The sequence below is a fragment of the Choloepus didactylus genome, chromosome 16 (assembly GCF_015220235.1).
Source record: "Choloepus didactylus isolate mChoDid1 chromosome 16, mChoDid1.pri, whole genome shotgun sequence".
Lineage (NCBI taxonomy): Eukaryota > Metazoa > Chordata > Mammalia > Pilosa > Megalonychidae > Choloepus > Choloepus didactylus.
In genome coordinates, this window is record NC_051322.1 from 47178397 (window position 1) to 47193019 (window position 14623).

The 14623-nt window shown below is 32.0% G+C and overlaps 1 protein-coding gene across 3 annotated transcripts in view; it reads left to right on the plus strand.

Annotated features, from left to right (window-relative positions):
- The window catches only part of CCDC178 (coiled-coil domain containing 178), a 513958-nt gene that overhangs the window by 105096 nt on the left and 394239 nt on the right, over positions 1-14623 (plus strand). For all 3 annotated transcript variants that reach the window (XM_037806200.1, XM_037806202.1, XM_037806201.1), the window contains exon 9: positions 5559-5701. In XM_037806200.1, coding sequence (XP_037662128.1) covers positions 5559-5701 — 143 coding nt within the window. The remainder of the gene's footprint in view (positions 1-5558; positions 5702-14623) is intronic.

The window sequence follows — 14623 nt, forward strand, 5'->3', positions numbered from 1 at the left end:
GATTCTAAGTGAGATGTGGGTAGAAGTTATTGGCTAGAGTTTCTTGGAAAGCTACTTAAAATTTACTGACTCAGCCAGAAAGAGTACCCCCTTTTATACTTATCTACTTCCTAAACTTCCAAGAACCTAGGTCTGATCATTGAAGCTCTAACTGACATTTTATATCATAAAGCAGACTTGGGGATAAAAGCCAATTTCAGGATGACTGAATAGAAAGAAAAAAGGACCTTGGACTCATTTCTGTGAGACAAAAATAAACTGAAAACTTGTTTAAATGATTTATTTGGTATGTTTCTGTTACTTACAGCCAAACCCAATCCTAACTGATATACCTTATATTTTATTAAAATTTTTATTGACATACTTTAACATCTGTCAATCTGATATGCATGTGTCAGTATCCTTCTATTGTTTTTGTGTATTTTTCCCTGGTAGTGGACTTGGGCATGTTTCAGGCAGGGTGTTGGGTGTTGTTTTGGTTATTGTGTGAAAGTTCTCTGGGTGATGAGGCACAAACACAGATAGCCAGCTTGCCAAGAATGCATGAAAAGAGAGCTTTGTTAAATCAAAGGCCCTGGAGCACACTGAAAGAATGATACATCATTGTCAAGTGAGATTTATTCCATGAATGTAAGTGGTTCAATGTAAGGAAATCAGTTAACATAATACACATTAATAGAACAAAGAGGAAAAAAACACACACAGTCATCATCTGAATTGGTGCAGAAAAGGCATTTGACAAAATCCAGCACCACTTCTTAATAAAAAACTCTCAGAAAACCAGGAACAGAAGGAAATATCCTAAACATAATAAAGAGCATTTATGAAAAGACAATAGCAAACATCTACTCAATGGTGACCTAGGATCAGGAAAAAGAAAAGGATGTTCATTTCACCACTGTTCAACATTGTACTGGAAGTTCTAACCAGAGCAGTTAGGCAAGAAAAGGAGATTAAAGTTATCAATGTCGGAAATGAAGAAATAAAACTTTCCCTATTTGCTGATGATATGACCCTGTATGTAGAAAACCATGAAAAGTCCACAACAAAGTTTCTAAAACTAATAAACAAATACCATAAAGTGGTGGGGTACAAGGTCAGCATGCAAAAATCAGTGGTGTTTCTATACACTAGTATTGAACAATCTGAAGAGGAAACCAAGAAAAAAAATTCCATTTACACCAGCAACTATAAATCAAATATCTGGGAAAAAATTTAAGCAAGCATGGAAAACTACAAAACATTGGTAAAAGAAATCAAGGAAGACCTAAATAAATTGAAAGACATTCTGTGTTCATGGGTTGGAAGACTAAATATTATTAAATTGTCAATATATCCAAGGAGTTTACAGATTCAACACAATCTCAATGAGAATTCCATTAGCCTTTTTTGCTACAGTGGAAAAGCCAATCGTGAAATTCATGTGGAATGGTAAGGAACCTTGAAAAGCCAAAACCATCTTAGAAAGAACAAAGTTGGAGGACTCACATTTCCCAATTTTAAAACTTATTACAAAGCTACAGTAATCAAAATAGCACAGTACTGGTACAAGGAGAGACATATAGACCAATTGAATCTGATTGAGAATTCAGAAATAAATCCTCACATCTATAGTCAATTGATTTTTGACAAGAGTGCCCTCTCTGTTTATTGGGGAAAGAACAGTCTCTTCAACAAATTGTGCTGGGAAAACTGGATATCCATATGCAAAAGAATGAACCACACACCATATGCAAAAATTAACTCAAAGTGAGTCAAAGACCTAACTATAATAGCCCAAACAATAAAACACCTAGAAGAAAACGCAGGGAAGCATCTTGAAGACTGTGTTAGGCAATGATTTCTTTGATTTTCCACCAAAAGTCTAATTTAATAAAAAATATTTTGTGCATTAAAGGACATTTTCAAGAAAGTGAAAAGACAATCTACAGTACAGGAGAAAGTATTGCAAATCATATATCTAAAGGTTTAGGATCCATAATTAAAAATGTGAACTCTTACAACTCAACTATAAAAATACTGACAACCCAATTAAATATTGGGCAAAAAATCTGAACAGCTATCTCCCAAAAAAGATATACAAATGGCAAACGAGCACATGGATAGGTTCTCAATATCATTATTCATTTGGGAAATGCAAATCAAAACCTTGAGACATCACTTCACAGCCATTAGGATATCTATAATAAAAATATAAATGAAAATAAATACATATGGAAAATAAGTGTTGGTGAGGATGTGGAGACATTCCAACTTGTACATTTCTGGTGGGAATGTAAAATGTTTTGGCTTTTGTGGGAAACAGATTTGACATGTTTTCTAAAGTTAAACATAGAATTATCATGTGCCCCATCTTTCTACTTTTAGGTATATTCCACAAATAATGGAAAGTAGTGCTTGGATTCTTGTACACTAATGTTCATAGCAGCACTGTTCAAAATGTGGAAAAAACCCAAACTTTCAACTGATGAATGGAAAAACAAAATATGGTCTATCCATACATTGGAACTTTTTTCAACCACGAAAAGGAAAAAAATAGTGATACGTGACACAACATGAGTGAATCTTCAACACATTATGCTACACAAATGAAGGCAAACACAAAAGGCCAGATATTGCTTGATTCCATTCATGTGAAATGATCCAGAAGAGATAAATCCATAGATTCAGAAAGCACATTGCTGGTTTCCAGGGGCATGGAGGCAGGAAAAATGGGGAGCGGCTACTTAATGATACTGGTTTCCCTTTGGGATAAGGACAATATTTTGGGACTAGACAGAGGTGATTTGGAATTAGACAAAATATTCCAAAAATATTTTGGAACTAGATATGCACTACATTATGAATGTACTAAGTGCCACTGAATTGTACGTTTAAAAATTCTCCATTTTATGTCATGTCAATTTTTCTTTAGTCAATAAAAGCTAGGTAAATTTTAAAAAGCAGAAATTTAAAAATAAATACTGTTAGACCACCCTACAGTAAAATTTGAAAAATATACTTATGCTATGTAAAATATATCTTAACTACATGAAGAGTTAAGACAGATAAAGAGATAGTCAGACATATTATTCCAGTATCAAAAAGGAAATTTAAAAAATCAATTTTGCATTGAAAAATAGACCATAGCGATATTGCAGTTGGGTTTGAAGTAGTCTTCATAGGATAAATAATTTCAAAATTCTTTTAAATATTCTAGCACATCAAAAAAGGAGAGAAATTTTAAAATTATAGAGGCTAACATTTTCATACAACTTATGAAAATTATGCAAAAAGAATAATATAAAATGTTAGTAATCAATACATATGTTAAAATATTTGCAAAAGAATCCATCAGTATAACAAAAGAATAACACCGAATCCAACAATTATTATAACAATGCAAAGGTCACTCAATATCAGAAAAAAATGATGTGTATGAACATCAGAAAATGTGACTATCAAAAGATTAAATGTATTTGTTATAATTCAAAAGCTTGTATTAAAAGAATAATTAAGAAAGAAATTATTTGCATATGAATGAAATATATATCACAAAAATCACTAGCATTCATATTAATCATTGAAGTGCTAAAGCCATGTCAAGGAAAATAAGGAATAAATCAGGTATATCTGACATTCTCCTTATAAAATAGCAGTATTTTCTAGGATTTAGCTGATGTGATAGGTCAAAAATTGAAATAAAAGGTATGCTTTTAAGAAATGATGAAATACAATTATCTTTATGTTTTTATAGCTAAAAAACAAGTATAAGACTCTTGTTTTCAAAAGTCTATAGTTACTAAATCACCTGATACAACTTACATTTACCAAATGAATAAAAAGTATTTTTTTCCCATTCTGACTATAAATGGAAATATATTTGGAAAAATTCATATTAGCAATGATTAATAAAATATCTATTCAAAATTTAATACAGATACAGATATATAATGACAATTATAAATTCTTAATGAAGAAAATAAAATAGACTATGTAGACATACATTTCAAGACAGGAGACTTGTCAATCATACCAAAATTATTATATTGAGTCATTAAATGCTAATAATATGTACAAAGGCAATCTTTTTGGTCTGTTAGTTTACCAAATATTTTAAGAAAAAATAATTTGAATGTTGGTAAGAATATAGGGACAAATGTTCTCCCCTATTCTACTGGGATTTGGCAACCAATATTGATCAAAATCTTTAAAATATACTTTATTACCTTCTGATTTAGCAAATCCTCCTTTTGAATGCATTTCATGAAAATATTTAAGGATGTATAATTTACCTACAGGTTTTTAAATCACAGTTATGTTTATGTCATGTATCCATCATGATGTTGTGCATAATGAGTTGTGCATAATGTACTTCAACTGAAAATGAGTTGAATAGTGAATAATGTGTGACATGGAAGATTATTTTGTAGAATTAAGCCTGTGATGCTTAGATAGATAAATTTATACGTTATTGATGATAGTTCGACTGGTAGATAGATAGGTAGAGAGGTAAATGATAGATGATGATGATGATAGATAGATATTGATACATGATGGATAGATTAGATAGATAGTTGGATAGCTAGATAGCTGGCTTACTGGATAGCTGGACAGTTAGCTGGCTAGCTATAAAAGCAATGGTCTGTAGGTTGGTAGGTAGATTGGTATATAGCTAGCTAGAGAAATCAATCATTTGATAGATGATTGTTGTTGTTTTATTAAAGAACTTGTCAGTTATCATGCATAAAATAGAGGATTCCTGTATATCCCCTATAATAGCACTTTGCATCTGTGTGGAACATTTGTTAAAATTGATGAAAGTACATTATAGTTTATTTGGTTTAACTTAGGGTTTGTTCACTGTTTGTGTTGTACAGTTCCATGGATTTTCTTTTTTTTTTGTTTTTTATTCTAGTACCATATACATAAAACCTAAAATTTCCCCTTTTAACCACATTCCAGTATATAATTCAAAGCTGTTAATTATGTTCACAGTGTTATGCTACCATCACTACCATTTATTACCAAAACTTTTCCATCATCCCAAATAGAAACTTTGTGTATTTTATGATTTAACTCTATCCCTACCCCACCCCATTTTCCTGATGACCCATGTTCTAGATTCTGATTCTACAAGTTTGTTTATTCTAATTTCATATCTGTGAGATCATACAATATTTGTCCTTTTGTGGCTGGCTTATTTTCACTCAGCCTGTTGTCTTCAAGGTTCATCCATGTTTTTGCATTTAACAGAACTTCATTCCTTTTTATGAATAATGTTCCATTGTGTGAAAATACCACCTTTTATTTATATATTCATTGGTTGTTGTAAACCTTGGTTTCTTCTTTCTTCAATAACTTATATTTATTCCAAACTTTGAGGTCTGTCAGTGTATAGGAAATATGAAACTCTGCTTTTCTAAGCTATAGACGAAATATGGGAATAAAATGCATGCAAAGAACTTTTTTACCTAAATCGAATCTACCCTAATTTAAGTCCTTTGGTCTTTTTATTGTCTGATTCTTTTAATTAGCCATTAATTGCATATATTAGCAAGAATATTTTTCATTTCTAGATAATGGAACTATACAAACAAGCTCGTGGAGAACTTGAAGAAGCTATAGAAAGCTGCAAAAATGCAAAAGTGAAGGCTAAACAAATTAAAGATCACATGGAAATAGACCTTAAAAGTGATGAAACAAGCATAGAAGTCTTCAAGTAAGAATTTTTTCACTAATGGTACTTATAGCACTTAAAATGTTTTAAAAAAATTATATCAATATTTGGAATAATAAATATATATATATTACTGTGCATAAATTCAGATAAAGAGAAGAAAATATTTTAAATTATCAGTATCTATATCTGTTATCACCAATTTACATGTATACACACACATATACATATATATGAAAATATATACACATATATGTGTGTGTATAAACTCCCATAATTACCTATGGATATGGGATGACAATATATCTCCCTGTTATCAATGTGCAAAAGTGGTTATTTCAAAGAAAAATTTCCAACATGGGTTATGATTAATAACAAATTATGTATCAATGTGTTAATTATAAATATAATATCTAATTATTTTAACTTGCATTTATTGTATTCCTGGAAAAAGCAATATTTAAATATATATTGACAAATCATATTTTTATATTTTTAATTGAGGTATATGATTTTATTAAATTTGTGATACATTTGTATTTTATGATATTCTTACAGTTCCTTTTTGCTGACTTCAAATTCTTTGTGGTGCTCTGTGACACATTAAATTTTTATTTATTCCAGCTGACCAGTTAGTATAGAAAAACTGGTGTTCATTATGAAGCTATCATAAAGTAAATAAAGAAAAAAATTATGCACACTCCTAAAATCTAGATAATATCCATTCATTAAGACGTTTATATCTTCTGGCATCCAATGTATATTTCGACATGTGCTTCCACATTAGCTATTAATAATAATTATCTTTCTCTGATTTGTTTTATTTTCATTACATTTGGTTGAATATATTTTACAATTTCCATCATATCTTCTTTTAGCCGTAGGTTGTTAAGAAACAGATATTTTAATTTCCATAGTAAATTCATACTTATCTTTTTATTACTGCTTTTCAGCTAAATTATGTTTTGGTCAGGGAACATACTCTATATGATTTCAACCCATTTAAAATTGTTGAATTTTATTTGATGGCTCAGTGACATGGTATATTTTTTTGTAAATATTCCAGTGTATTTGAAAATAATATTTATTCTTTCTTGTTAAATGTATTTTCTTCTCATTTTCATTAGGTCAATTTTTACTACTAATGAGGGTTAATCTATCTATGTCCTTAATATTCAAAGTGTGTTATTTGAAATGGTACTTTTTCAAAATGCAGAGTCTCAGAATGTAATCATTGGATAGGTCTTCACCTAGACCTATTGAGTAAGAGTCTGTACTTTAAAAATATCCCAAGGAGATGTTTTAGAAGCCCTATTCTCTAACATTACTGATTTCTTTATTAATTTTTCTATCTAGTATTGAGAAAGGTGTGATAAAATCTTCCATTAGGATGTTATTTCTGGACATTTTTTTTAATTCCACCAGTTTTTACTTCATATATTTTGAGGCTATATTCTCAGATGCATGCAAGCTTAAAATTGCTCTGTCTTCTTTGTGAATTGACTAACTTCTTTCATCATAATGAATTGGGTTTCTTTGAATCTTGGAGTTCTTTTTGCCTAAAATCATTTAACGTATTTATATAGCTACACTAGCTTTTTTTGATTAATATTTGTGTGAAAAATCTTTTCAATTCTTCAAATTTAAACATTTTGAGTCTTTAGGTTTTAGATATATCTCTTATAAACATCATGTTTATTTATCACTTTTAAAATATTTTATAAAGGTAGATCATTGAATGCATTTAAAAACATGAATATGTTTTTATTTAAATCTACCATTTATTTTATGCTGTTTGTTCCATTTATCTTGTTTCTTTTTTCTTTTTTTCTGCCTTCTTTCACATTAGTTATTGTTGTCATTATATTTTTCCTACCTCTAGTTTGGGATTATGATTCTGTTCTTGTTCCTTTAGTAAAAGATCCATTAATTTACACAGGCATATTGAAATTTTCTGACTCTGAAGATAACCTATACAATTAACCTCCTGGACAATAAAGGGACAAGCAAAAAAAACTAATTATCACCTTTCTCCTGAATTAAATATTTGTTGTTGTGGAATATTTCATTTTTAACCCATGAAAACTTTATGATACGTATTTTCAAGTCAAACTTTTATATATATATTTTTAGATTTACCCTCATAAAAAACTTTTTTAAAAATCTAAGACACTGAAGGTCATCTTTTGTATAATATCAGTTTATTTACTTATTTATTTATTTATTTATTTATTCATTTATTTATTTAATGAATACCCCCCCTTCTCCATTCCACTTTCCCCTCCCCTGGTAACCTCTATTCTGCTTTCTATCTCTGCCAATTTGCTATTTCTAATCATCTCTTGTAAGCGATATCATACAATTTTTGTCCCTATTTGTCTTGCTTATTTCACTGAGCATGATGTTTTCAAGGTTCTTCCATGTTTCAGAATGTCTCATAACTTTATTTTTTCTCATGGCAAAATAATATTCCATGCGTATATATACCACATTTTGTTCATCCCACAGGTTGTTTCCAGCTTTTGGCTATTGTGAATAATGCTGCTATAAGCATTGGTATACAAATATCTGTTTATGATCCTGTTTTCACTCTTTGGGAATATATCTAGAAGTGGAATTGCTAGGTTGAATGTTAATTTTATATTTAAATTTCTGAGGAACTGCCATATTGCTTTCCATAGTGGTTGCACCATTTACATTCCCGCCGAACAATGCACCCAGAGTTTCAGTTTCTCTGTATTCTCTTCAATATTTTTATTGTCCAGTTTTACAAAAAATAATAGCCTTTCTTGTGGGTATTAAGTGGTATTTCTTTGTGGTTTTTATTTACCTTTCCCTAATAGTTAATGATGGTTGAGCATCTTTTCATGTGTTTATTGGCCATTTGTATATCTTTGGAGAATTGTTTATTCAAGTCCTTTGCCCACTTTTTAATTGGGTTGTTCATATTTTTGTTGTTGCATTGTAAAAGTTATTTATATATTCTAGATAGTAACCCTTATCTGATATTTTGTTGGAACTATTGTCTCCCATTACGTAGGTTGTCTCACTTTCTTGATAATTTTCTTTGATTCACAAAAGATATTAATTTTGATGAAATCAAATTTATCCCTTGTTTCAAAAGCTCATGCTTTTGGTGCCTTATATAAGAATCTATTAACAAATCCCAGATTATGAAGAGTTGTCCCTGTGTTACCTTCTTAGAGTTTTATAGTTATATTTAACTCCTTGATCCATTTTGAGGATCATTTTTCTGCATAAGAACATTCTATTTTCCTAATACCATTGTTGAAGAGACTATTCTTTCCCCTCTGCAAATACTTAGCGCCCTTATCAAAAGTAATTAGTCATAGATGTGTGGGTCTATTTCTGTGCATTCAATTCTGTTCCACTGATCTATTTGTCTATCTCTGTTCCAGTACCACTCTGTTTTGGTTACTGTAGATTTGTAATACAATTTAAATCAGAAAGTGTCAGTCCTCCAACCTTGCACTTGTTTTTCAGGATTATTTTGGCTATTCAGGGCCCCTTGCATTTCCATACAAATTTGAGGATAGGTTTTTTCATTCCCGCTAAAAAAAAAGGCTGCTAGTATTTTAAAAGTGATTGCATTGAATTTGTATATTGCTTTGGGTAATATTGACATATTAGCAATGTTAACTCTTCCAACCCAGGAACATGGGATGTTTTGCCATAAATTTACTTCTTTAATTTATTTCACCAGTGTTTTATAGTTTTCAGTATAATATTTTGTGTCCTTAAATTTATTCCTAGATATTTTATTCCTTTAGATGCTATTGTTAATGGAATTCTTTTCTTAATTTTCTCTTTGGATTGTTCATGGCTAGTGTATAAGAATACAATTTTTTTGTGTGTGTTAATCGTGAACCCTGCTACTTTGCTGAGTTAATTTATTAGCTCTGATAGTTTTCTTGTGGATTCCTTTGGGTTTTCTATATATTTCACAACATGTCACCTGCAAATAGAGATAGTTTTACTTCTTCCTTTCCAATATGGATACCTTTTATTAATTTTCTTGCCTAAATGCTCTTTCAAGAACTTCTAGTATAATATCAAATAGTAGTGGTATAAGTGGGCATCCTTGTCTCATTCCTGATTATAGGAGCTAAGCCTTCAGTTTTTCACCATTGATTATGTTAGCTGTGGGCTTTTAATAAATGGCCTTTATGATGTTGAGTAAATTCCCTTCTATTCCTACTTTTCTGCATTTTTTTTGATCAGTAAATGGGACTGGATTTTGTCAAATGCTTTTTCAACATCTATGTGTGTTTTTTTCCCTTCATTCTATTTGGGTAGTGTATTACACCTATCGATTTTCATATGTCAAACCACTTTTACATTCTTGAGGTGAATCCTATTTTATTATGTTATATCATCTTTATAATACATCATTGGATTCAATTTTCTATTATTTTGTTAACAATTTTTCACCTATATTTATGAGAGTAATTGGTCTGTGTTTTTTTTTCTTGTGATGCCTTTACCAGGCTTTGCTATCAGAGTAATGTGGGCCTCATAAAATTAATTAGGAAGTGTTCCTTTCTTGAATTCTTTGGAAGAGTTTGAGAACGATTGGAATTAATTCTTTAAATGTTTGATAGAATTCACCATTGAAGCCATCTGGTCCTGGACTTTTCTTTGTTGGAAGGGTTTTGATTATTGATTCAATCTCTGTACTTGTTACAGGGTTGTTTTTGTTTTCTATTTCTTCTTGAATCAGTTTGGGAAATTGATGTATGTCTAGAAAATTTTCCATTTCTTCTAGACCATCAAGTTTTGCATAATTGTTCATAATATTCTCTTATAATCCTTTGTATTTCTGCAATATCAGTAGTGATATCACCATTTTCATTTCTGGCTTTAGTTATTTGCATCTTTCTCTTTTTTTCTTTGTCAGTCTAACTAAAGGTTTGTCAATTTTATTGATTTTTTAAAGAACCAACTTTTTTGCTTTTATATTCTCAATTTTTTCTATCCTCTATTTCATTTATCTCTGCTCTAATCTTATTATTTTATTTGTTCTGCTAAATTTGGGCTTACTTTTCTCTTGATGTTTTAGCTTGTAAAATTAGGTATTAATTTGAGGTCTTTTTTTAATATAGGCATCCATGGCTATAAAGTTCCCTTTGAGCAATGCCTTCATTATATCCCGTAAGTTTTGGTATATTCTGTATTTTCATTTGTCTCTAAGTATTTTCTAATTTCCTTTGTAATTTCTTCTTAACTCATTGGTCATTTAAGAGTATGCAGTTTCGGTTTTACATAATTTGTAAAATTTCCCTTTTTTTTTACTCTTATTGTTATCTAGCTTCATTTCACTGTGTTTAGAAAGGTTACTTTTCATGATTTCCATATTTTTAAATATATTGAGATTTCTCTCATCCCCAAACATATGATCTGTCCTAGAGAATGATATGTATGGACTTGAATGTGTATTCTGCGGTTGTTGGGTGAAGTATTCTGCATATGTCAGTTAGATCTAGTTAGTTTATAGTGTTGTCCAGGTCTTCTATTTCTGTATTGATCTTCTTTTAGATGTTCTATCCAGGATTGAAACTTGTGTATTGAAACTTAAACTATTATTGTAGAGCTAGTTCTCTCTTTACTTCTGTTAACATTTGTTTTATATATTTTCTTGCTCTGCTGTTAGGTCCATATATGTTTATAATTGTTAAATCCTCTTGTTTGACCCTTTTATCAATATATAATGTCCTTTGTTATCTCTTGTAACACCTTTTGACTTCAAGTCTATTTGTTTCTGATATTAATATCACCTCCCCACTCTTTTTCATTACCATTTGCATAAATATTTTATTTAACCTTTCCCTTTCAACTTATTTGTATCTGTGGGTCTAAGATGAGTCTCTTGTAATGATGTATAGTTGGGTCATGTTTCTTACGCATTTTGCTAGTCTCTGCCTTTTTATTGGAGATTTTAATCCTTTACAATTTAAAGAAATCACTGTTAAGTCAAAATGTATTTGAACCATTTTGTTAAATGTTTTTGTAAGACGTACCTTTTTTGTCCCCCTACTCCTCCATTTCTGCCTTTCATTTAGTTTAGATGCTCTTTTTTAATGCAATTTTATTGAACTATATTCACATACCATACAGTCATCTGAAGTGTACAATTAGTTGTTCACAGTATCATCACATAGTTGTGCATTCATCAGCACAATTTTTGAACATTTTCATTACTTCAAAATATAAAAATAAAAATAAAAGTGAAGAACACCCAAAACATTCCATGCCAACCCCTCCCCCCATTATTCATTTACTTTTTGTCCCCATTTTTTGGCTCACTTGTTCATACACTGGGCAAAGGAAGTGTGAGCCGTAAGGTTTTCAAAATTTCAGGGTCATAGCATATTCTAGTTTGCTAATGCTACCAGAATGCAAAACACCAGAAATGGACTGGCTTTTATAACAGGGGGTTTGTTTGGTTATACAGTTACAGTCTTAAGGCTGTAAAGTATCCAAGGTAATGCCTCAACAATCAGGTGCCTTCACTGGAGGATGGCCAATGGCATCTGGAAAACCTCTGTTAGCTGGAAAGACATGTGGCTGGAGTCTGCTCCAAGTTCTGGCTTCAAAATGGCTTTCTTCCAGGATGTTCCTCTCTAGGCCTCTGCTCCTCTTCAAAATGTCACTCTCAGTTGCTCTTGGGGGGTCTGTTCTTTCTTAGCTTCTCCAGAGCAAGAATTTGCTTACAACGGCCATCTTCAAACTGTCTCTCATCTGCAGCTACTCTCTCAGCTTCTGTGCATTGTTCAAAGTGTCCTTCTTGGCTGTAGCAAAGCTCGTTCTTTCTGTCCAAGCCTTTATAGTGTTCCAGTATACTAATCAAGGCCCATGCTGAATGGGCGGGGCCACGCCTCCATGGAAATTATCCAATGAAAGACCTCGCCCACAGTTGAGTGGTCACATCTCCACGGAAACATCCGATCAAAAGTCTCCAACCCAATCAACACCAATACGTTTCTTGTCCACACAAGACTGCATCAAAGATAGTGGCATTTTGGGGGACATAATACATCCAAACCAGCACACACCATATAAGCTATATAGTTATAGGACTGTCTTCAAGAATCAAGGATACTGGATTGCACTTCAACAGTTTCAGATATTTCCTTCTAGCTATTCTAATAAACTAAAACTTAAAAAGCGATATCTCTGTAATGCATAAGAGTTTACTCCAGAATGACCCCTCGACTCCATTTGAAATCTCTCAGCCACTGAAACTTTATTGTGTTTCATTTATCTTTCCCATTTTGGTCCAGATGTCTTTCTCAGTCACTCAGTGCTGGGTTCAGGTTCATCACTTCAAGTCATGTCCCACATTGCCAGGGAGATTTACCTGTCAAGTTGACTTAGAGAGAGAGGTCACATCTGGTTCCTTGTAATTATGGTGTTTGAATAAACTAATGATACAAGTTAAATTATATACTGTGATACAGAAAATATAGATTTTGCACCAAATAAACATCTCTTCGTTTGGTCCCAGAGAGAAGCCGAAGTTTTAAAACACAGTTAATATCATCCTCTACCCTTTAGTCTGATCAACCCCAGTCTCAACCGAGTCCATTTTGTTCCTTTCTCCAATTGAAATCTGATCTCCTTTTCAGCCCCCTTAACAGGTGCTGCATGGGGCAATGCTGTCACTCATAGCTGCTGAACTCTGGCTCTGCGTCTCAGGCACCACACCCAAAGCTCAAGGGATTGACCAAGTCACAAACAGCTCAGCATCTCAGAATTTAGAAATAACTGTTACAACTCATGAATGGATGCGACAGTTGTAAGAGCTTGTAATCTAAGAACCATTATACAGAGTTTCCCCTGATAACCCATGCTTCCAGATTCAATTCTCAAAGTTTGCACATTATTGTTTGTCCATATTAGTGGTGCCTTATAATGTTTGTCATCTCATTTCTTATTTCAGTCAACCTACTATCCTCTAGGTACATTCACCTATTTGCATACATCTCACCTTCATTCCTTCTTGCCACCACTCAGTGTTCCATTGGCCATTGTATGTATACACCACAGTTCACCATTCCGTTTATCAGTCGATGTCCTCTTAGGCTACCTGCATCCATTGCAAATTGTGAATACTGCTGCCACAGACACCAATGTGCAAATGTCCACTTGTGTCCCTGCCCTCAGTTCCTCCAAGTATACAACCAATAGCAGGATTGCAGGACCATACAGCAACCCCATAGTTAGCTTCCTGTGGAACCACCATACTGCCTTCAAAATGGGCTGTACCATTCTACTTCTCCACCAACAGTGAATAGGTACATCCCTCTGTACACATTTTCTCTAGGACTTGTATCCCTCTGTTTATGTTTTAAAAAGTTTTATTCACACACCATATAATCCATCCTAAGTAAATAATCAGTGATTCCCGGTATAATCATGTAGTTATGCATTTATCATCACAATCTATGTGAGGACATTTCCATTTCTTTTGCAATGAAAGAGGAAGAGGAGGAAAAAAAATGAAGAAGAAAAAAAGATAGAAGAAAAAAATAAAATAAAAAACAATGAAAAGTTCATACAACAACACCAAAGCCAAGAATCCCATACCACTCCCTTATATCCCCTTCTTATAGACATTTAGCTTTGGTATATTGCCTTTGTTACAATTAATAGAAGCATATTACAATGTTACTGTTAACTATAGACTCTAGTTTGCATTAATTGTATTTTTCCCCTATGCCATCCAGTTTTCAACACCTTCCAATGTTGACATTCATTTGTTCTCCTTCATGTAAAAACATTCTTATATTAATACACTTAATCACCATCATTGACCACACTAGGTTTCACTAAGTTATACAGACCCAGTCTTTATCTTCTATCTTTCTTTCTGGTATCATACATGCCCCTAGCCTTCCTCTTTTATCCGTACTCACAGTCATCTTTGTTCAGAGTACTTACAGT